This window comes from Micromys minutus, assembly GCF_963924665.1.
Source record: "Micromys minutus genome assembly, chromosome: 10".
Lineage (NCBI taxonomy): Eukaryota > Metazoa > Chordata > Mammalia > Rodentia > Muridae > Micromys > Micromys minutus.
In genome coordinates, this window is record NC_137979.1 from 3,417,917 (window position 1) to 3,438,972 (window position 21,056).

Here is a 21,056-nt window from a genome sequence, read left to right on the forward strand (position 1 = left end):
TTTCTCTTGCACTAGTAAGTAATCACACAATGGTTAAAGTGCATATGCCATTTTATTACATCAGAGGAAGCTACACAGGGGCTGTTTATATTTTAAGCATTAACATTAGACACAAAAGCTAAACCTTGGCCATTAAGAGGGAAGAAGCTACATGGGGGTTTTGTATTTTAAGCATTAACATTAGACACAAAAGCTAAACCTTGGCCATTAAGAGGGGACTGTATGGTAAGATCCTTCCACTGGCTTCACATGAGTGCTCCATACCCCAGGAGCTGTAGGCCCCAAGTGCCTGCCACCTTTCACTCACTATGACAGCCCCCTAAACATAACGGCTTTATTTGTTGAAAATAACCATCACTTACACTAGTCACTTTGAATAAAGAAAACACAGAAGGTTCTCAGGCAGGACTCTGGACTGCGGTGCACATGCTGGCAGCAAGAGCAGGTGGGAGTGCGGTGTGCCTCCACAGCTCCCCGGCCAAGGCCAGGCCCAGGGAAAGCAAAAGTCCAGCCATAGCTACCTGGATCTGTTCTTGGGCGTCAGCATGTGCACGCTCAGAACTCTCCTCATGCACTTTCCTACCGCCTTAAAGGCATCACACATTCCCACCTGAAGATTCTAGAAGAAAGCCAAGACACTGGGCCTATAGAAGCCCTGCTGTTCTACATGATGCAACTAGAAGACAGGGGGGGGGGGGTTATAGGGCTTGGCCACAGCACTGTCACAATGGTGGAGGGTGCTTTGAATACTGGATCGTGTCCAGAGCAGCCCCGATGTCATAATTCTTGGTCTGTAGGAGCCTGGTGAGCCAGCCGCCTTCATCAGAGAAACCCATGGACAGCATCTGGGACAGTGACTCAATCAGCCGGGGATCAGCCTCTGCCAAAACAAGACAGGAAAGTAAGAAGTCCTGCAGCACTAACCAGAGCAGCTCTACCTGCCGGAGACCCCTCTGCCGAGGCCTTACAGGAACCCTGAAAAGCCAGCTGAAGGGCCAAAAGCTTGCTTTGCATACTTTCTAGTATTAGTCACAACTGTTCATTTCTGCCACTGAAGCTTAAGACAGCCAGGCAATACATAGACAAAAAAGTGCAGTCACTTTCTTATGAAGTGTTACAGCTGTGATGGCTCAAGCCTGTTATCCCCACACTCAGGAGCTGGAGGCAGGAACCTCCTGGGCAACAATAAGACGCCATCTTAAAACTAACCCAAATAAAAACTCTTTATAGATAATGAACTGTAAATCTCTAGCTGCCTCTCTGACTCCTCACCCTCTATCATTATCTGCTGTGTATCATGTTCCCATGTGGGTGCAGTGTATGTGTGAAGGTGTAGAGCCCGGAGCTGAAGTAAGGCTCTTCCTCTCTTCTTCTCCACTAGACTGAGTAAGGCTCTGTGAATCCATAGTTTACCAGTTTCACCTCACCAGCTTGTAAAGGTCTGTCTGCCTCAGGGCCGGGACTACAGACAGCCGCCACCCTGCTCAGCTCCTGGCTTTTTATAAGAGCTCTGAGAACCCGAATTCTGAGCCTCACCTGCACTGCAAGTGCTTTATCCGATGAGCCAGTTCCACAGCTCCTAAAACCCTGCCACACCGACTCCATTCCAGAGCCTTCACACTTGAGCTGAGCAGTCCGTCATGGAGGTACAAAGGTCTATGTAGCCAGGGTGGCCTTGAACTCATGACGGAGTACATCCCCCAGACTCTCACCCATGGAGAGCTCTTAGAGAAAATACTCTTTGAAGTCCAAACACCAGATCCACCTAACCCTGTTGCTCTGGGGTAGCTGGGCTGCCTCTCCTACTGGGTACATGTGGGCCTGCTCATTCCTGTCCAGCACTTTTACACACACTTCTGCTGGGGCCTTGGCTGTAGCACCTGCCATTAAGGTTTACAACCCCCTGAGGAAATGGTGTGCGGTTTGAGTCCACGTCATGGTGCATGGCTGCCCAAAGCCGGCGCTGCTTCCCTGTCACATTTACCTTCTCAGAACCCTTGGGTGTGGAGACCTAGGAATTCCTAAAAATGAGACGAGGTTACTGCTGCTTGACGCAGACAGAAGTGTAAACCATGCTCTAGTTTTCTCTAGTGTCAGCTGACAGTGACAGCTGTCACGTAGGCCATGTCCTGCAGGCAAGCCACCTGGAGTATGCAAAGTAGTAAGGTCACTACCTAAACAGTCCCAAGCCAGGCTACCCTTTCGGTGTCGCCAAGACCAGACAGGACAGGGTACTATAAAAGCAAAGAAGGAAAATGAAATCTCTGGTGACCACATGCCTGGTGGGAGATGTGGGTACAGGGCAGCTTCCTTCAGCCCTGTGGGTCCTTCCTGTGAGGGGTCTAGAGAGCTTGGCCCTTCTGATTCTGGCATCTGTAGAGACTGGAGTTCACCTGTGGATGGGTCCACTTCTTTCGAAGACAGATGTGTCCAGTCATCATCTCCTCCTGAGCAGTTATCCGACTCCATCTGCTCCTGGAATACAACCTGCTGTGAGCATCAGGGCCTAAGCAACCGACAAATCTCACCCCACTGTCTGCTCTCAGCAAAGTGTGGTGAATTCCAGGCACTGAAGAGCTGCCTGAAAAATACAAGACTTTTAGATTTTCAAGATGCCAGGGATTGAACCTGGGACTTCATATATGTCAGGTAAATGCCCTGGTGCCGAGTTACAGCTCCAGATCCACTCCACCAGAAGGCTCAGGGTGACTGAAGACACCACAGCGATAGCAGGAAGGACAGGATCCCTCAGCTGAGGCTAGCAGACCTACCTCTGGCTGGCCCATCGACTCCAGGGCTATCTTTTTCATCTGCTCTGTCAGAGACTGAGCAGGGCCCTCCCCAGCTCCATCAGGTTTGCTGACTTCCGAAGGGCTGCTGCTTTGCTGAGTGCCGCTCTTGTCTTCTGCTCCTGTGCTGGCACCTGCAGTGGAGGTGGGTGTCAGGCGGCTTCTCTTCCCTCCATGTTCCACATCAATGTCAACCTCAATGCCTAGAGAGGAGAAGGAATCAAACTGTCAAGTCCAGGGGCCTTCCCTGCATCTATCTCGGTGATTTGGGTACTGTGGGCTGAGAAAGTGCTTTGAGACTTCGTCTCCAACACAGAATATGGATTAGGACATGGGCAGCCAGCCAGCATAAGGATGCAGCTGGCCTAAACCCCAGAGCCACATAGCTCTCTCTAGACATGACCAGATAACTATGTGGCATGACAGACCGTGTGACAACCCCCATAGGCCATAAACAAACAGCTGAGCTCCTCCCAGCCCTGGTAACACACCCATCCCATTAGTTAGCCCTTTCCCTTCCTCCAAACTACAAAGCCCCCCCAGGAAGAACCCTGTTTTTCCCAACCCAGTAGAAAAACAGGCTACAGAGGCCAGGCCAGTACTAAACATGGGCAGAATACCTAGCCATGATTGCTGGAGACCAAGACCCACAAGACCTCATGAAGTGACAATTATACATCTGAACTCCAAGGTTCAGCTCAGCATGTGGCCCTGAAGCTGGAGAACACCCAGCCAACCAAGCAGCCTGCCCATGTTTGTGGTGGGGGCTCAGGGATCCAGGTGCTGCTTCTCTAATAAAGGACACCACCCCACAGCTTCAACAGTCCCTTCCCAACCACACACCAAGCACCACAGAGTCCCACTGTGGGCCTTTCAACCCCTCCCCCCACCCCAGCCCCACCCCCTCACCCTGAGCTCCAGCCCCGAACTCCAGCCCCCTGGTCCAAGTTCACATTTGTCTAATTCCTGCCTTGTCAATATTTACCTCCCTTCCCTGTCCTTTTAAGAGACAACCTTTGGCTTAAAAAAACAAAACAAATACAAAACAGTATTTACACTACTAACACTACATAAATGTGTAAATGTTGCTTGCACTGGGCTTTTGTGTCTTCTCCCTACTGTCAGGGTGTATCTCCCCTTCTGTATCATAACTTCCTGATTCTTTTCCAGGGTCTCTTTCATTTTCTGTGGTTCATGGCTACCAGGTCTGGCTTTTTCTTGGAAAGCACACTCAGTGGTCAGGCCCTCCCCAGCCCACATGGGATTTGTCCCAGACATTTTCTAGCAGAGGTTCCTGGATACTCAAAGGTGGACTCCCCAGAGGGCTGTCCCTTTGAGATAGTCATCCATGGCTTCTGATCCTAAAGACACCAGGAAGACACTGTTGACAGGACCAGGGTCACTGTCAGCTTCACATATACAGAGTGTCCAGAGGCAGATACAGTGTACCAGGAGCTGGTGGTGTTCTTTGTTAGAGCATTTGGCCTTCCCTCAGTCAGGACCCTTCAGCTGTTGTCAGGCCAGTGAGGCTGAAATGCTGGGCCACTTGTTCCTTTGCTCATTTCTGATGCCCACTTCCAGGTTTGTGCCTTAGCTTATGAAGCAAAAGGGTCAGACGCTTCAAGTACTGGACATGAAAGCCATCAGTTGGGTATGTGGAGCCCTGGAGCTCTCTAACAGACTTTTTGTTTGTTGGTTTTCAAAACAGAGTTTGTGTGTGTATAACCCTGGCTGTCCTGGAATTCACTCTGTCCCAAGTACAGGTTGGCCTAACTCACAGAGATCCACCTGCCTCTGCCTCCTGAGTGCTGGGATTAAAGGCGTATGTCACCACAGCCCAGCTGATAAGGGCTCTTATGAAAGGTTTTCTAGCTGCTCTCTTGGGCCTGTCACTCCAATTCTTCCTTCACAGGGGCAGGCGGAGGGTCTTGCCAGGGACACTTCTTTGTTTGACATAGGGTCTCACTGTGTAGCTCCAGGTAGCCTGGAATTTTCTATGTAGATCAGGCAGGTCTCAAATTCAGAGCTCTCTTTTCCTGGTGCTGGAACTAAAGACATGTACCGCCATGCCCAGCATGGTCTTGTTTCTTTTAAGGGTTCCCTGAACCACTCTGACCTCCTTGGACAACAATAAAAACCTGGTTCTCTTAAGAGCTTCTTCCTCCAGTGCCAAGGTCATGTGGTCTAAGCAAGCTGCTTTGTCTGTACTTGATTGGGTGCTGGGACCTGAACACAGGGTCTCAACACTCTACAGAGCTACAGCACACGTCTTCCTTAGCTCCAACTTAACTGCAAGGCCAATATATCCCTGCCGTGTCAAAGCACACCTGAGGCAGCATGAGCTATGGCCTCGGCCTGGCACTACAAGAGAAGCAGAGCTTGGTGGGGCTGGGACCCCTTTCATCAGCATTCCTGTAAGTACAGGACACAGTGCACAGGCTCCTGCCGCCCCTACTAACGCTGCAAACACAGTAACCGGGGGTGGGCAAGCACCTTCTAAACCACACCAGTGTGCCCAATAGTTAGTGCCTAGGATCCCAGCGTAGACGGGTGATACCGGGCTCCCCACCTCAGCAGACCTCGGCTGGCCTGTGCATGGAGCCCGGCATGACCCAGAGCACTTGCCTCTAGCACCTTCCCTGCTCTCAGAAAGGTTTGGGATCCTCAAATGAGAAAGGAAGGAAATCCCAATACTTGGTAGAACAAGGAATAATTACAAGTTGAAGGTCAGCCTGGGCTGGGTAAAGCCTCTACTGATTTGATCTGCTTTGTGAAGAAAGCTCAAATATCAGCCAGGAGCTCAACCTTCAGGTGCCCACTCCAGTCCGCAGCAAAGGCTAATTTTTACGCAACAAAACCCTGCTGGTGTCAAGCACATGTATCTGCCCTGGCCTCCACAGCATGCTTGGGAAGGCTGCCAAAGGCCATTTGCACTTAGTGGATGGTTTGAATAAAAATGGGCCCATAGGCCCATAGGGAGCAGCACTATTAGGGGTGTGGCCTTGTTGGAGGAGGTGTGTCACTAGGGTGGGCTTGGAGAGGTCAGAATCTCAAGCCAGTTCACTTCCTGCTTCCTGCCCATCCAGATGTAGAGCTCTCAGCTCTCTCCAGCACCATGACGGCCTGCATGCCGCCATGTTTCCTGTCATAACAGCAACAGGGTAAGCCTCTGAATTGTGAGCCAGCCCCAGTGAAATGTAGTCTTTCTAAGAGTTGCTGAGGTCATGGTGTCTCTTCACAGCAATAGAAACCCAAGCTAAGACAGTTGTCACCAAGTCACTAGGGTGTCTCACAGGATGGCAAAGAAGCTCACTCACCGAGAGGGCTGAGGGCAGCTGCCACGCTCTCCCCCACATTCTTCAGGAAATTGACATTAGGATCCTCTGATGGAGCAGAAGCTGTTGGTTTTTACAAGAAGAAAGATGACCTCTAATTCTGTGACTGTCATCTACCACAGTCCCAGGACTTGGGTGCCAAGGTTCCTATCATCTAGGTAATCCCTGGCTTGAGACTGCCTGACCATAGTTGGTGTTTCCTCCTCTTCCCTCCCCTCTGCAAGCTTGGTTTCTAGTGGGTCACATGTTGGGCCTCTCTCGGTCTGTACCGGAGGCTCAGTACAGCCACTGTACAAGTACGGACCTCATCCTAGATGTGCTGTTTACTTAACATCAAATATATCCCAGCTGGCTGTGCTGACTCCAGAGGCTGAGGCAGGAGAATCTTAAATTTAAGGCCATCTTGGGCTACATAGTGAGTTCCAGGCTACCCAGGGTTACAGAGAGACTCAAGGGGGAAAAATAAATAAAAAATCCCCAAATGTAGAATGTGAGGCTCCTTATGTGAGTTCTTTGCTCTCAGGTCCTTGAGACAGGGTCTTATGTCAAGGTTGGCCCCGAACTCCTGACCCTGCAGCCTGTACTTCCTGAGACCTGAGATTATAACTTATGTGCTGCCACACCTGGCTTTGTGACCATGGCAATTTTGGTTTTGTTTAAAGATTTGAGCAACTTTAGCCCCAATATTTCCAAGTTAACACAAAACAAAAGAAGATACATTCTAGAAACCCAGCCACCTGCCATACCTCAGGGTAGCCTGGCAGGGCGGGGTGGGCCACTTAGGGGAATGAATGAACTCAGGCACTGCACACGCACTTGTAAAACAGGGAAGCTTTGTTAAGGGTTTTAAGAGGATTTGATGCCACGGATAAAAGCAGAGTGTAAAGGACCCTTAGGTATTATGTGCAAGGCCCTACGTTTAACTTCCATACCCCCAAAAACACAAAAATTAAAAAGGATGTGTAATGTATAGTTTATTGTGGGTACGTCTGGACTTTCGAGGATGGCTTGGCCAAGGGCCCACCTGAACGAGCTGGCTACTTATGATACCCAAAAGCCAGTTCAAATACCAGCCTTACCAGACTGAGCTGTGGGGCAAGGGCGCCCATCCCCTGCTCGAGGAGGACGTGGGCTCCAGTTCCCTGGCGGGCCCATCTCCCAGCCAGGCCAGCCAAAGTGCCCATGTTTCAGCTTCCGAAGCCAGCGGCTATGAGAGAAGCTCTGGGTAGAAGAAAGTAGGGCAGAGCAGTGAGTCAGGGGGTCCCCTCCTGCCACCCTGCACGATGCCACCCCAGCACCAGAGAACCGACTTACATCAGCGAGGTGGCCAAAGGGGTTGGGAAAGATGAGCTTGCTGTGCTCCCTGTGCAGGCCCTTCCCCTCGCAGACGCTGCACAGGTCGTAGTCGGGGCACACGCTGCACTTATAGCGCGTTCCCACCACAGGCCCGTTGCAGCCATCACAGATCACATTGGGGTGCACCATGTTTCGGGGTGCCTCCTGAGCACATGATGGGCGGTGCTCCCGACGGCACTCCTTCTTCTCTGCAGAGACAAAGAGTCCATCCAGAACTCAGCCGCTAAGGACAGCCACGCAGACTCCTGAGCCTTGAGGAAAGCCCCATAGGAAGGGCCTGGATTCATCCTTACCTTTAATGTAGATGCGGAAGATGTCATCTTTCACATAGGACATGGCCATTGTCAGCTCCTCATCACTGGAAAAGGCAACCAAGTCCCCATCCTCATCTAGATTAGGAAATGACATGTCAGAGTCAGGGACACAGCTCAGTGGTGAATGTGTAAAAGGTTCCATTTCCAGAACTAGAAGCCAAAAGGGCAGCACAGGTCCCCAGATCAGCTGGATGCCCACTGCTCCACTGTCCAGAGCAGATGGAAAGGCACATCTGCAGAGGCTCTAGACAACCTGAATGCTGGGCCAAGCAGCAAGAGGGCCATTGATTCTGATGAGTACATTCGCTAAGCTACATCCTACATCCTGTAAATACACAAGGCAGAGCATCTCCATCCTCCTGCCACTAACCACTGGGCCACCTCTGCCTTCAAGCCAGGAAAACCAGGCCCAGGTCCATTTTCACCTGGGAGATCCCAGCCAGTACCCTAGTCCTGATGGCCCAGGCCTTCAGAGGCCACAGGCTTCAGAGGGAGGTAAGGCCATCTTTCCCCCACTTCAACTACAGGACTAGAAACCACTGTGCATTCAGACCGCGTCCAAGTTGTTCTGAGGTTGAGGATGTTTTGTTTTTGTCAATTCTATGTTTTCTGGAGCTTTTAGGGACAGGATCTTAGTACGTTGCCCTACCTGGTCTGAGACGACGTAAGAGTAGGACAGCCTACACCTTGTGGAGAGGTGAGTCTCCTTAGTGCTGGGATTATAAACATACACACACACACACACACACACACACACACACACACACACGTGTATGTGCATGTGCCACAAAGGCCAGAAGATGGTGTTGGATCCCAGGAGCTGCAGTTGTTCTAGAAGTGCTAGCAACAGAACTTGGGTCCTCAGGAAGAGCAGCAAAGGCTTTAACCACTGAGCCATTTCTCAAACCCATTTTTATGTTGGCACACAGGTACTAGGGACACATCACAGCCCTCATACAGGCCAAACCACACATCTGCAGGCTAGGCTAAGCCTCTGTGGCAACCACTAAGTGACAGCTACCATGAGATGACCCCAAAGACACCAACAGCCCAGTGTCTAACAACTAAAGTCCTAACAAATTACACATGGCATGTCCAACTAGACTACTCTTCATACACAAAAAAGAAAGGAAGTACCACCCAGGTATACAGCACAGAAATGGAGCCCTTTGCATATGCAAAGCCCTGGGTTCATCCCCCAGTACTGAAGGGGGTGGGGGTAATGTATTGGTGAGAGCTATAATAAATGGGCCTTGGACATATTAATAGGTGAGTGAGCAAAGCTTCACTGTACCAGCCTGGTCTACTGACCAGCTAAGGCTTCATAGAGAAGCTCGATCTTGAAAAACCAATCAACCAACCACACCCCCCCCAAAGAAAAAACCATCTTAAGGATGCATTTATATAAAATGGTCTAATTCCTAATAGTAAAATGAATACTAAAATAGACCAGCTATTCCCAGTCCTGGGACTGGAAAGCATACAGGATGACAAACAGGGAAAAAAATACGTATGTAAAATTTATAAAATAAAGAGATCCTAAACTGAATGGGATAATAATTCCACAACTCACTTTTTACAAAATGCAAGGAGCTGGGTAGGTAGCGCAGTCGGCTGAAAGCCTAACATGCGTGAGGCCCTGGATTGGATCCCTAGCACAAAGAAAATGAATCGAAAGGACAATTTGGAGATACAGGCCATCCCGGCCATCTTATTTAAGACCCGTCTCTGCTAATATGAAAGAATAATCCTTATGCCCTTTTACTGGGTGAATTGCACAGGACCCAGGTTCTTCTGTCCAGGAGTAATCTGTGTGATTCCTTCAATGGAAAACGGAGACAAGAGGATTGAATTGAGTGAGGCCAGCCCAAACCACTCGCCAATTCAAGGCCAATCAGGCTACGTGGCTTTATCTCAGAAAAGAGAGACTGACTGACCAACCTGGCCTACCCACAGTCCTCCATAAAGAGGTCTCAATACTGTCCCCTCCCAGAGGGAGGGCCTTGTCCACTTGTCTCCTGTCAACAACATCTAGCTCCACCCCATGCAGCCATCAGCCACTCCAACGCAGGAGACGGAGCTAGTTCCGGGGTCCCCTACCTCTCTTCCCACGGGCTGCCCCACCCCGCCCCTGCTGCTTATTTACCCGCGTCATTCCTCTCCACCCCTCCTCCACATCTGCCTGGTCCCAGCTCTACGGGGCTTTAACTGAACCCAACACCTCGCCTAACGGGGAGCAAGCGAACCGCGGGATGTCCGCTGTAACCTGAGAGGCCTCCTGACCATCCGGCCCCCGCGGGGAGCCAGAGGACGCGAGGGCGCGTCCTCGCCGTCGCGTCCTCGCCCAAACCAGCTACCCCGCGGTGGGGGAGATTGGCTTCCCCGCCCCGGGCCCTCACCGCGGTAGTGCGCCTGGAAGCCTCCAGGCCGCAGCGCAGGGAACAGCACAGCCACGCGGCCCAGCAGCCTCTCGCAGGGCCCCGGGCCGGCCGCGGCTTCCGCCTCCGGCTCCGGTCTGAAGCAGAAGCTGAAGCGGCGGATCTCGCGGGCCGCCTCCTCCTTGCCCAGCAGATAGGCCTTCACCGTGAGCGACGCCATAACCGCGGTCCAAGTACGGACGAAACAGCTGGGCAGCGGCGGCTCCGGGAGCCCAGCTTTTATAGGATACGGGCAGCCCCGCCTCGTGGGGGCGGAACCTCCCTGAGCCCCGCCCCTCCCCTCTGGCTGGGCGGCCGCTAGAGCCCCCTTGATAGGACCCCTGATAGGTATGGGGGCGAAACCCCCCCACTGCCCTACTCTTTTCTTTCCTTCCGAATACATGGGTGACCCCAAGAGAGCAGCCTCAGCCTCAACTCGTTGGCAAAAGGACCGGTAAGTATCGGAGCTTAGGCGCCTCCCAGGCTTGGGCCTGCCTGTGACTCAGCAGTGTAGTCCCCAAGCCAGGGGGGGGGTGCCCAGCACAGAAGCTAGGAGGACACAGATGGCTACTGTCAGGTAGCCACTGCTTGGCCAAACAAGCTGTTTTCACAGGATGCTGTTCCAACGCTCCCAAACTTCGTGTCCCCGGTAGTAGCCCCCTACCCTACTCTCTCTTCAGGCATCCACCATGACCTCCTCACTGAATAAAGGGACATAAAGGGACATCACCCTTAGGCCTGACCCAGCTTAACAAAGATGAGGTTGAGAAGTGATGGACAAGCGCTGGTGACTTTTCACAAACCCACCCTGTACACACACAAACACACACACACACACACACACACACACACTCTCGGGATCGAATGGGGGAGGGGCATGTATCTCAGGCATTAGTGGTTTCAAAGAGCACAAAGGGACCAGACCACCTGCCCTCCATCTAGGAACCAAAATACAACAGTTAGCCGGTCCTGTGCCACAGGCTTGTTATTCTAGCTGTTTGAGATGCTGAGGCAGGAGAATACCAAGTTCAAGGTCTGCCTGAGCAACTTGGTGAAACTGATTCAAAATATCAAAATAGAAAGTGGTCCTAGTACTTGGGAGGCCAGAGGTTCTGGAATTCAAAGCCAACCTTAGCTACAAGAGGCCTCAAAAAAAAAAAGGCAAAATAAAGAGGCTGGCAATACAGTTTAGTAAGGATATAGCTCATCAGGATTTAGGATGGCAGGGATATAGCTTATGGGGATTTAGCCTAGTAGGGATACAGTTCATGAGGATTTAGCTTAGTAGGGATATACCCAAGGGGATACCATTAATAAGGATTTGGTGCCTAGGGATGGATATAGCTCAGTGACAGAGCATCTGCCTAGTATTACATCATAGGTTCAACCCTCAGTACAAAAGCCAAAAGCAGGAAATGCTGCTTTCTGTGGCAAAGGTGACCTGTTAGCCAGCATGATGACACACATCTGTAACCCCGGCCCTCTGAAACAGAACAGGAGGAGTTCTAACCCAAGGCTAGGTCAGGCTTACACAGCAAGTCCTACTCTCAAAAAACAAATTAAATGAATAAAAATAAAAAGAGCTCTTGGCAGGAACCTAGTCATGGGCAGGCTAGAGGCCATGGAGGAATGTCACCGTGAAGGGCCTTCCAGGCACGGTCCAGTCAACAGGACTCACACCTGCTGAGTCAAATGCTTGGGAGCATGGGAAAAGGACGCGCTAGGCAGAATCAGAGGTCACGTCACCTCCCTGAGGCAGGGTCTCCAGACCAGCTTCCTAGGGCCCATGTCCCAGTTCTCCCTGCACCTCTCTTGGAGTTGGTTTTGTGGGAGCAGAAAAACCTGGAATTTTAGAAAGACAGCACTGGACAGTGATTTGCCACACACTGTGACTGTATTTTCCTGGTGGCTAGAAGGTTCACACCCATTGCCCTGGAGGGTAATCACATTTGAGGCTTTCCTCTCCAACAGCTGTTAGGCCAGGAAAAGGCCACTTAACCTGCAGGATGCTCTGCTAATGCAGAGCACAGTGGGGTGGGGGCGCAGAGGCCGCTACTGGCCAAGCATGACTCAGCATCCTGGTGGCCTGACAGCCTTAAAGCTTCAAGCAGGCCAGGCTTCCTATGACTTCTGAGCTACTGGGGAATCATGAGGAACTCTTTTATTTTGTCACCAGTGGGAGAAAGAAAAATGTCAGGAAATGAGGCCCTGGGGGAGTTGGCTAGAGACCCCTGCTTCCGGGAGACCTCTGGGTTCTAGGCCAGGCCAGCATGCCTTCAGGCTCTCCCTTCAGTTCCCAGGCCAGCCAGGGAGGTAAACAAGGCGGTGGCTGGGGAACCCCCTGGCAGGGCCCTTTCTGCTTGCTGTGGTCAGGTGGCCTGGGCAGCTATGAGTCAGAGTCCCATGATTACGGTCATATCAGGGGGATCACCGTTGACAGCACACAGGATGGAGAAGGTTCTTGAGGATGTGATATCTCTGGAGAAGGGTCTCTGGAGGGGTCTCTGAAGGACCCTACAGCAAAGTGAACTTTCAAAGGACAAGGCTGCCAAGATAAGTCAGACCAGGCATCTGGCCAGTGTCTGCTGATTTTTCATGAGTCCTCCTGTTCCTCACCCACTGAAGCACAGACTAGAGGAAAGGGGAAAGCTTGACATCTGAATCAGGAGAGTACTTTTGACCATCTTTGGGCAGGTGACTAGCCTTGTCTTTGAAATGGGTCAGGAGTGGGAGGGCCTGAGTCCCTCCCTAGGGGACTCCCCTCAGGTATGCTAATAGAAGCTACCTCGGAAGTAAACTGTAAGGTTGGGCTGAGAGATGGCTCAGCAGTTAAGAGCACTGACTGCTCTTCCTGAGTTCAAATCCCAGCAACCCCATGGTGGCTCACAACCATCTGTAATGGGATCTGGCACCCTCTTCTGGTGTGTCTGAAGACAGCTACAGTGTGCTCACATACAAACAAACCAAAAAACCCAGCAGGTTTCCCCTGCCCCTTCCTACCCCTGCGTCTCTGCCATCTCTGCCAATCTCTGCTATCCCCTCCGCTCTCCTGCCTCCCTAGCCCTGGCCACGTCGACTCTGCGTCTGGTTTTCTCTGCCCTGAACTCTTCCAAATGCCTCTGGATATTTTCTCCTTCTTTACAACACAAACCTCCCCCTAAAAATGGAGCAGTCACATGGCAGTTTCTTTACTGCACTGCCTAGCGTATTGAGTTGTGGGATGAGGAGTCCATGTGAGTACTGGTCAGCCGAAGTCAAGGCTGCTGAGAAAATGCTTAGACCATTCTTAAAGAGACTGGGGATCTACAGGCACACAGCCCCTGCATTTCTTGGTAGTATCAGGAACAAACCCCAGGCCCTCCCTTCATGTATGTTAAGCAAGCACTCTGCATCCCTTGCCTCTCTTTTTACAGAAGGGGGACAGAGCCCGATGGCTTTTAAGATTATTCTAATAGAAAAACTGCGGAGGGAGTTACTTAATGCCAAGTTGTTGAGGCAGTGGAGTCTAGGGACCCTTCAGTTCCTCTGGAGTTAGACCACCCACTGGGATGAAAGAGGCTCACAAGGCTGGGGTTTAACGCTAGAATGGATGCCCCCTCAAGGTGGGGGAGCTAGAGGAGGGAGAAGGAGGAAGGCTGGACCTAGAGGCTTGGAGGAGAAGCTGTTAGCTATTATACCCAGAAGGAAAAGGGAGGCAGAACAAGACCTAAGATGACTACACAGAGACAAAGCTGGGTGCCTCAGGTTGACAGACTATTCCCTGTGAACTTGTCACTCATGGGAGCCAACCCCTCAAAGGACAGAGGAGGAGCCCTGGAGGGAGGGCTGCAAACCACCTGGGGGAAGCTGCTCTCCACTGTCCCCATGTGTGTATGCTGTGTCCCCAGCATGGGGAGGTCTCCTTCACAACTAAAAATGCCAGCTGACTTGTTTTCAGTCTGCTTATTCCAAGGAGAAGCGAGGGCCTCTCTGGTGTTGAACTTGTATGCGTCCCTCCCCTGGGAGCTGCACCCTCGGATACAGTGTCTGGGCCTCAGGAAAGCATGGGCATGACGGTGACTTTATTTTCCTTCTGGGTTTTTTCTTAACTCTACACCGCAATATGAAATTTTGCCCTTGTGTTTGAGGCTCCCCAACCAGGCTACGTGTTGAGGAAGATTCTGGAAACATAAAGGCAGAGCCAGGGTGAATAAAAGCTGTGAGGAGATCAGAAACCCTGCCTAGTGAAAAACTGTTCAAGGAGGAATGGGGGCTGGGCAGTTAAGGATGGGAGAGCAGTCAGCGTCTCCTAGCTAGGGAGATTCGGAGCAATGACTTGATGCCCCGAGCTGGGGCAGCGCTGCCCTCTCAGGACTTTGTTACCTGAGCTGCTTGAAGCGTTTTTTGTGGACCATCCTCATCTAACTCCTCCCTGTTTGGCCTCCAGAGATGCCACCTCTACTCTCTTGTGTCATGTCTCACTCTAGCGTGGGCACCCCTTTGCTTGGCTAATGCTCCCAAGGGAACCTTTACCAGTATTTGTGAAGTACCTGAGTGTTTAGCTACTGTTACTCCAATGAAAGAAAAAAAAATCAGTTTTCAGTTAGTCAAATGTAATCCCAGCTACTCGTGAGGCTGAGGCAGGAAGATCAGAATTTCAAAATCTTAGTGAAATCCTTTCTCAAAATTAAAAAGTAAATGAAAGTTTTGGGATATAACTCAGTGATAAAGTACTTGCCTAGTATACAGGAGGATCTGGATACAATCCTCAGTAAGACACACACACACACACACACACACACACACACACACACGCATGTACACACAGTAAAATTATAGAAAGTATCATGGTAACCACTGTTGTAGACTAGGTTCTTCCACCAGGCCTAATAGACCAAACTAAAAATCAAAGTGGAATCAATCAGCTCCCCTCCCTGTGGAGGGTCAGAACATGTGGGACCAGGACCCGGAAGTGGAAGGTAAATGGAGACAGAGCTCACAACGATGCCTGGGATTCAGAGCCCTGAGACCAGAATGCAGACCTAGCTTTATTATTACAGGGATACAGTAATATCTATATCCAATTAGGGTATGTTTGTGTGTCCAAGGCCTAATTGGAGTGCAACCTATGCTGTTTAGAAGAATCTGGCTGGCCTGCCCATGACCCTGTAGGGGAGGGTTCGATCGCACATGGAGATTCCCGAGCAGAGGAGAAGCTGTCACCGCCCTGTCCTCGGGTCCTTTGTGCTGTGTCACCGGTACGCTGGAAGCCACGTCATACCACACACTGTGTGCAGTGAATCAGGACTCCTCAAGGAGTCTGAGGAGCCTGTGGCATTTCCCTCTCTGTCCCACCTCTTCCTCCACCAGGTTTATCTCCACATTCCCTACAAGAAGACAACTTTTGGGAGTCGGTTGTCTCCTGCCATCTGGGTCTCTGGGGTACAACTCAGGTCAACAGGCTTGGTAGCAAATGTGACACACGGGGTCATTTCACCAGTTTTTTTTTAAAGATGGAATCTTGCTGTGTAGCCCTGTCGGGCCTGTAATTACTATATAGACCAGGGTAGCCTCAAACTTTCAATAATCCTGCTCCCGTTTCCTGAGCGCTGTGAGTTACAGGCATGGGATACCTTAGCGGATTTGGGTTTGGGTTGGATCAGTTTTACCCAAGAGTCTTCCCAGACCCGATGCCTATGCCTGAGAAAGCCGTTGTGATAATATCGAGAAGCCCGCGGCCACACCCTGACCCTCAAACCACCAGCAATTTCTGTTGATTGTAATTCCTAATAGCAACAGTAATAACTTCATGTATCTTTTATGCCAGGAAGCCGAGTTTTATATATCTATAAAATCAGCCTGTACTCTTAATGTGAGACCATGTGATTAGTTCTGACCAAGGAACTGAGACAGTAAAAGCCACAGACCATTGACAAGGCAAGTGTTTCTTTGTTGCTAATGCCAAGGCTTCTAGAGCTTTCTTTCCTGTGCCAGTAAAGCATTATCTCAGTACCTGTCCCTGAAGCCAGGACAGGGACAGAAGTGAGCAGAACTCTCACAGTCCTTGATGGACAGGCAGCTTTGATAATCATGCTTTCATTAAATCCCCGTCACCCACTCCAGACCATTCCATTTCCCTGGGTGCCCATTCACATTTATTTACTTACTTAGTATCTGTCTATGTGTGCACACATTTTTGTGACATGGTGTGAGTGTGGAGATCAGAAGGCAACCTGCAGGAGTCTTTATCTCTCTTGAAACCACATGGATCTGGGGGAATCAAACCGAGGGCCTCAGGCTTGGCTGCCACTGACCGTACCCACAGAGCCATCTAGCCAGTCCTGGTGGTGGCTGTTGTTGTTTGAAATAAGAGTACAGAATAGGTGCTGGACAGATGGCTCAGTGGTTAAGAGCACTGACTGCTCTTCCAGAGGTCCTGAGTTCAAATCAACCACATGGTGGCTCACAGTCATCTGTAATGGGATCTGATGCCCTCTTCTGGTGTAACTGAGAACAGCTACAGTGTATTCATATAAGGAGTACAGAATGGTGAGCTTCTGCTGGACATGTCCCTTGTGTGCCACTGTAGGCCTGGGAAGTAAGCCTGTAAATCCAGCATGTGGGAGGCGGAGGCAAAGAGATCCTGAGCTGGAGGCCAGTAGTAAGAACTTGACAACAGGAGGCTGGAGAGATGGCTCAGAGGTTAAGAGCACTGTTTGCTCTTCCTGAGGTCCTAAGTTCAATTCCCACAGCTCACTCACAACCATCTGTAATGAGATCTGATGCCCTCTTCTGACCTGCAGACATACAGACAGAATGCTGTATACATAATAAATGAAGAACAAAAATTTTTTAAAGAACTTGACAACAAAACCCCAGAAAAAAATTAAATTCAAGCTTGACAACAGACTGGCAAGAGATTTTTATCTACTTATTGTATTCGGCCGTTAAAATCTTGGAGGTCATTACATATTACTATTAACTGGCCTGGAACTCAGAGATCAGCCTGACCTTGTCTCTTGAAGGCCTGAATTAAAAGCATGGGTTATCATGCTCAGCCAAAATGTCAACTTAATTTTTTTGGGGGGGGGATTAATTATATTTGTGTGTGTGTGTGTGTGTGTGTGTGTGTGTGTGTGTGTGTGTGTGTGTACACCACAGTGCACAAGTGGAGGTCAGAGGACAACTTGTGGTACACAGTCTCCTTTTCTACCATGTGGTCCTTGGGATGAACCTGCCTTCACTCTCCGAGCTACCTCAACTTAATTGTATTATCAACTTAATGAGGATAAATTACGGGCAAATAAGTGACTTTTAGGAAAGATGACATGTAAATTCTTTTGTGAGAATGTCCATGTGAGTGTGGCCTTGTTTGTCGGATTCTGAGATTCAGTTTCTTTTTCTGGCGAATTCCAGCAGGGAGCACTTTGGGAGATTTTGCTGTGGGGGGCACATGAAGGTGCTTGGGTAAAAGCCTGTTCTCAGCTGGGCTCAGCCTTCAGTTCCAGCACTTGGGAAACAATAGGAGGGCAGATCTCTGTGAATTCAAGGCTAGCCTGACCTGCATATTGAGTTCCAGGACAGCCAGAGACCTTGTCTGAAAAATAAAGTAACTTAATTAAATAAAAAATAAAAGCCTGTTCTCAAATGCTATCGGCTTAGAATGATTTCTCTATGGTTTGGTAATGGTTTAATGATGCATTCTGGACTCTTTCACCTACAACAGCATCTCTCTGGCTCTCCTGGCTTCCTTTTACTCCTGCAGTCCCTCCCTCCCTTCATCACAGAAGGCTCATCTTGAGATTTAAATGTAAACTCTAGGTCCTGTTCCTTGTTTTGCTTTTTGATCTCAAGAAAAAACCTCAAATAAACCAAACCTGTTCTATAATCACAGCACTTGGGAGAGTAGAGGCTGGGGAATCTGGAGTTGAAGACAAGCCTTGGTTACATTGTATCAAAACAAAAACAAAAACCCGAAACTAAATAAATCCCAGACAAGATACATTTCTGTAAGCCTAGGGGCCGGGATATTACCTCGTTATCTGCACTGATGGGGAAGGACGCATGTGTGTTGGGGGCAGGCACTGTCCCTTTGAGATTCATTCGTATGTTGAGAAGAGTATGCTGAGACCCTACCTTCTCTCTGCTGGATCTTCCTGATCATCTTCCTCCATGGACCTTGTCTCCTTTGCCTTGGACAAGGTGGACAGATTCTAACAGGGCAGTGACCAGATCAACATCAAAACATTCGTGTTTGTATTTTTTCTTTGCTTTGCTTTTTGTTTCAAGAGACAATGTTTCATTCTGTAGGCCAGGTGGACTGGTGTGCGCTACACAGTCAAACCTGGTTTTGAACTTGAAGCAATCCTCTTGCCTCCCTGGTACCAGGATTATGAGCATATGCCACCATTTTGAAAAATATTTTCTTTATTCTCTCTTTTTTTTAATGTTTCTTCTTTCTTTTTTCTCAACTTTAAATCAGTTTATTGACACAGTAGTACAACACACTTGCCTCCCTGATACTCTCATCTCCTTCTCAGCAAACTCTAGCAGTGCTAATAATCCTTCCTTGCTTCCATCTGCTAATAATCCATCTGGGATTTCTACAAACAGGCTCTGGCTGGACAGGACTGCATCCCAGGAAGAGACTTTTCCCTCAGTGTCCTCATACCGGAAGTGGACAATGTGAGGTTTTCCATTGTTCATGGGGAGCTCCTGGGTTACAGTGAGCTTCTCCTCCCTTTTATATTAGAGCTGAGGGAGAAGGATCCCTGCCGCCCCCTCACGGACAGTGGGTGAGGGGCATCAGGAGCACCACAGAGGCCCTTGAACAATGTGCCTGCAGCACTGGAGCTGGGGACAGTTACTCAAAAGCAAAATACTACAGTCCTGGGTGTTTATCATCCTCGGTGGCTCTGCTCAGGGTGGGAGGAGGCGGCGCAGGAAGTGAGTAGGTGGACGAGTTGGTGGGTGTGGGGTCGCGCCTGCGAACTGCTCTCTCGACTGCTAAGTCCCTGTCAGCTGAGGGCTGAGAGCCATCCTCCTGCCAGCGCCCGCTTCCAACTGACCCTCCCAGGCAACCACCTTGTTTGTTTTTTGAAGGCAAGGTTTCTCTGGGTAACCCTGGTTGTCCTGGAACTCACTCTGTAGACCAGGCTGACTTTGAACTCAAAGATCTGCCTGCCTTTGACTCCGGAATGCTGAGATTAAGGGCGTGTGCTGCAACTTCCCAGCTCGTAGGCTCTTTCACTTATTCGTGAGCAATTTGGAGTGAGGATGACCCTGAACTGTGTTAATTTTTTTCATCTTATATTAAAAAAAAAAAACAAAACTGTCTTTGGGTGTTTTGCTTGAGTGAATGAGTACGCAGTACTCTCGGAAGCCAGAAGAGAGCAGCTGATTCCCTTGTGAGCTTTCCAGTGGGTGTTGGGAATCAAACCTTCTCTTGCAGAAGTGCTCTTAACAGTTGAGCTATTAACTCTTGCCTGGACTCCTAACCCTCTGCCTTCTAAACAACTGAAATGCAAATGTCAGAAAAACATTTTTAAAAACATATGTAAATACCCACGATTCTTAACTTGTAATATCTAGAAGTAGAATTAATATAAAAAATATGATGTCGCCAACATGAATGTAACCATTTTTTTGAAGTGCCCTGTCACACCTCTAGTTGAGGTAGATGAAATTCTGTTGTAACAGTTACACGGGGGCTGGAGAGATGGCTCAGTGGTTAAGAGCACTGACTGCTCTTCCAGAGGTTCTGAGTTTAACTCCCAGCAACCATATGGCGGCTCACAACCATTTGTAATGGGATCCGATGCCCTCTTCTGGTGTCTGAAGACAGATACAGTGTACTTATATGTAATAAATAAATCTTTTTTTAAAAAATCACATGGAGTGGGAAACCTATAGGATGCTGTTCCCATTCTTAGTTGAAGAACACACCAAGTTTCACTTAAAGGCTGGTGAAACCACGTATGGCTTTTCTATTTCTCTTAGCTCTGTTCTTGACTTCCCCCTGGACCCCTAGACTACCTCCAAAGGCTGTCCTCACATGAGCTGTGATCATAACAGCTGGCTGTCTACAGGCTTTTAATCCCTGAACTGCTCTGCATGGTGAGTTACAGGCCAGCCAGGGTTTCGTAGCAAGTCACTGACTCTGAAAAAGGAAGACGTGTGTGTGCGTGTGCGCGAGTGTGTGTGTGTGTGTGTGTGTGTGTGTACATGCATGCCCACACACTGAGCTTAAAGTGTTTAATTCCCATAGAGCTTGAGTTACAGGTAGTTGTTATAAGGCAACTAACTGGGGTCCTCCGGAAGAGCAAGCAGCTAAGTACCCTTAACTTTAACTACTGAGCCACCTCCCCAGCCTTCTTGTTTTTAGGACAGTTCTACTTGGCTCAGAATTTTGAATTTCCTATGTCTATCAAGCTGGTCTCAGACTGTTTTGGGGTTTTGGGGGGATGATTGCATGGGCTCACCATGTATGGCTGGCCTGGGACTTGAGCTCCTCCTGCCTCTGCTCCAGGTGCTGGGACTGGAGGCGTGTTACACATTATACTGGCCCCACTTGCTTTGTCTTTTAAACAAAATTCAGACTTTATATGACTAAAAGGAAGACCTGCTTTTTTTTTTTTTTTTTTTTCCAACACAGAGAAGACTACTAGGAAAACAGGAAAACAAACCAGGATATACTTCCCTTCAGAAAGCTCCAACAAGATCAGGGGTGGAAATCAGTCTGCACGCTGCTCTAAGTCACTTCAAACTGTAAAACAGTGGCTTTTGGGCTATTCCTTGCCTTCTGTAGCTCTACACCCCAACTCTGCCCCCAGGGTCTTACTATGCAGCCTTCAGTAGCCATGTGTT

The 21,056-nt window shown here is 49.6% G+C and overlaps 2 protein-coding genes across 4 annotated transcripts; both read right to left on the reverse strand.

The window, feature by feature from the left end:
* Nucleotides 1–33: 33 nt before the first annotated feature.
* SQSTM1 (sequestosome 1) lies at nucleotides 34–10,416 on the reverse strand. Of its 3 annotated transcripts, none has more exons than XM_080923225.1 (8): nucleotides 10,194–10,416; nucleotides 7,774–7,869; nucleotides 7,439–7,668; nucleotides 7,204–7,345; nucleotides 6,107–6,187; nucleotides 2,772–2,992; nucleotides 2,394–2,475; nucleotides 34–880 (listed from the first exon to the last, which is right to left on the reverse strand). In XM_080923225.1, exons 1-8 carry the CDS (start codon nucleotides 10,390–10,392, stop codon nucleotides 723–725), a joined length of 1,209 nt encoding a protein of 402 aa, XP_080779351.1. In that variant the 5' UTR covers nucleotides 10,393–10,416; the 3' UTR covers nucleotides 34–722. The 3 variants fall into 3 exon arrangements, with proteins under 3 accessions (XP_080779351.1, XP_080779349.1, XP_080779350.1); XM_080923223.1 differs by having other exon boundaries at nucleotides 2,280–2,475; XM_080923224.1 differs by lacking the exon at nucleotides 6,107–6,187 and having other exon boundaries at nucleotides 2,280–2,475.
* An 8,252-nt stretch (nucleotides 10,417–18,668) lies between these two features.
* Nucleotides 18,669–19,205, reverse strand: OAZ2 (ornithine decarboxylase antizyme 2; the record flags this gene model as incomplete). The annotated part of the gene is given in 4 exon segments (XM_080924017.1): nucleotides 18,669–18,935; nucleotides 18,937–18,973; nucleotides 18,975–18,997; nucleotides 18,999–19,205. Coding segments are annotated over 4 exon segments (423 nt in total). The 5' UTR covers nucleotides 19,095–19,205.
* Nucleotides 19,206–21,056: the final 1,851 nt, after the last annotated feature.

Coding starts and splice junctions, on each gene's coding strand:
- SQSTM1 (XM_080923223.1), bottom strand. CDS start 10,392: ATGGCGTCGCTCACGGTGAAGGCCTATCTGCTGGGCAAGGAGGAGGCG. Junction 7,669..7,773: donor CTTCCGCATCTACATTAAAG/GTAAGGATGAAT, acceptor TTGTCTCTGCAG/AGAAGAAGGAGTGCCGTCGG. Junction 2,993..6,106: donor AGCTGCCCTCAGCCCTCTCG/GTGAGTGAGCTT, acceptor TCTCCTCTCTAG/GCATTGAGGTTGACATTGAT.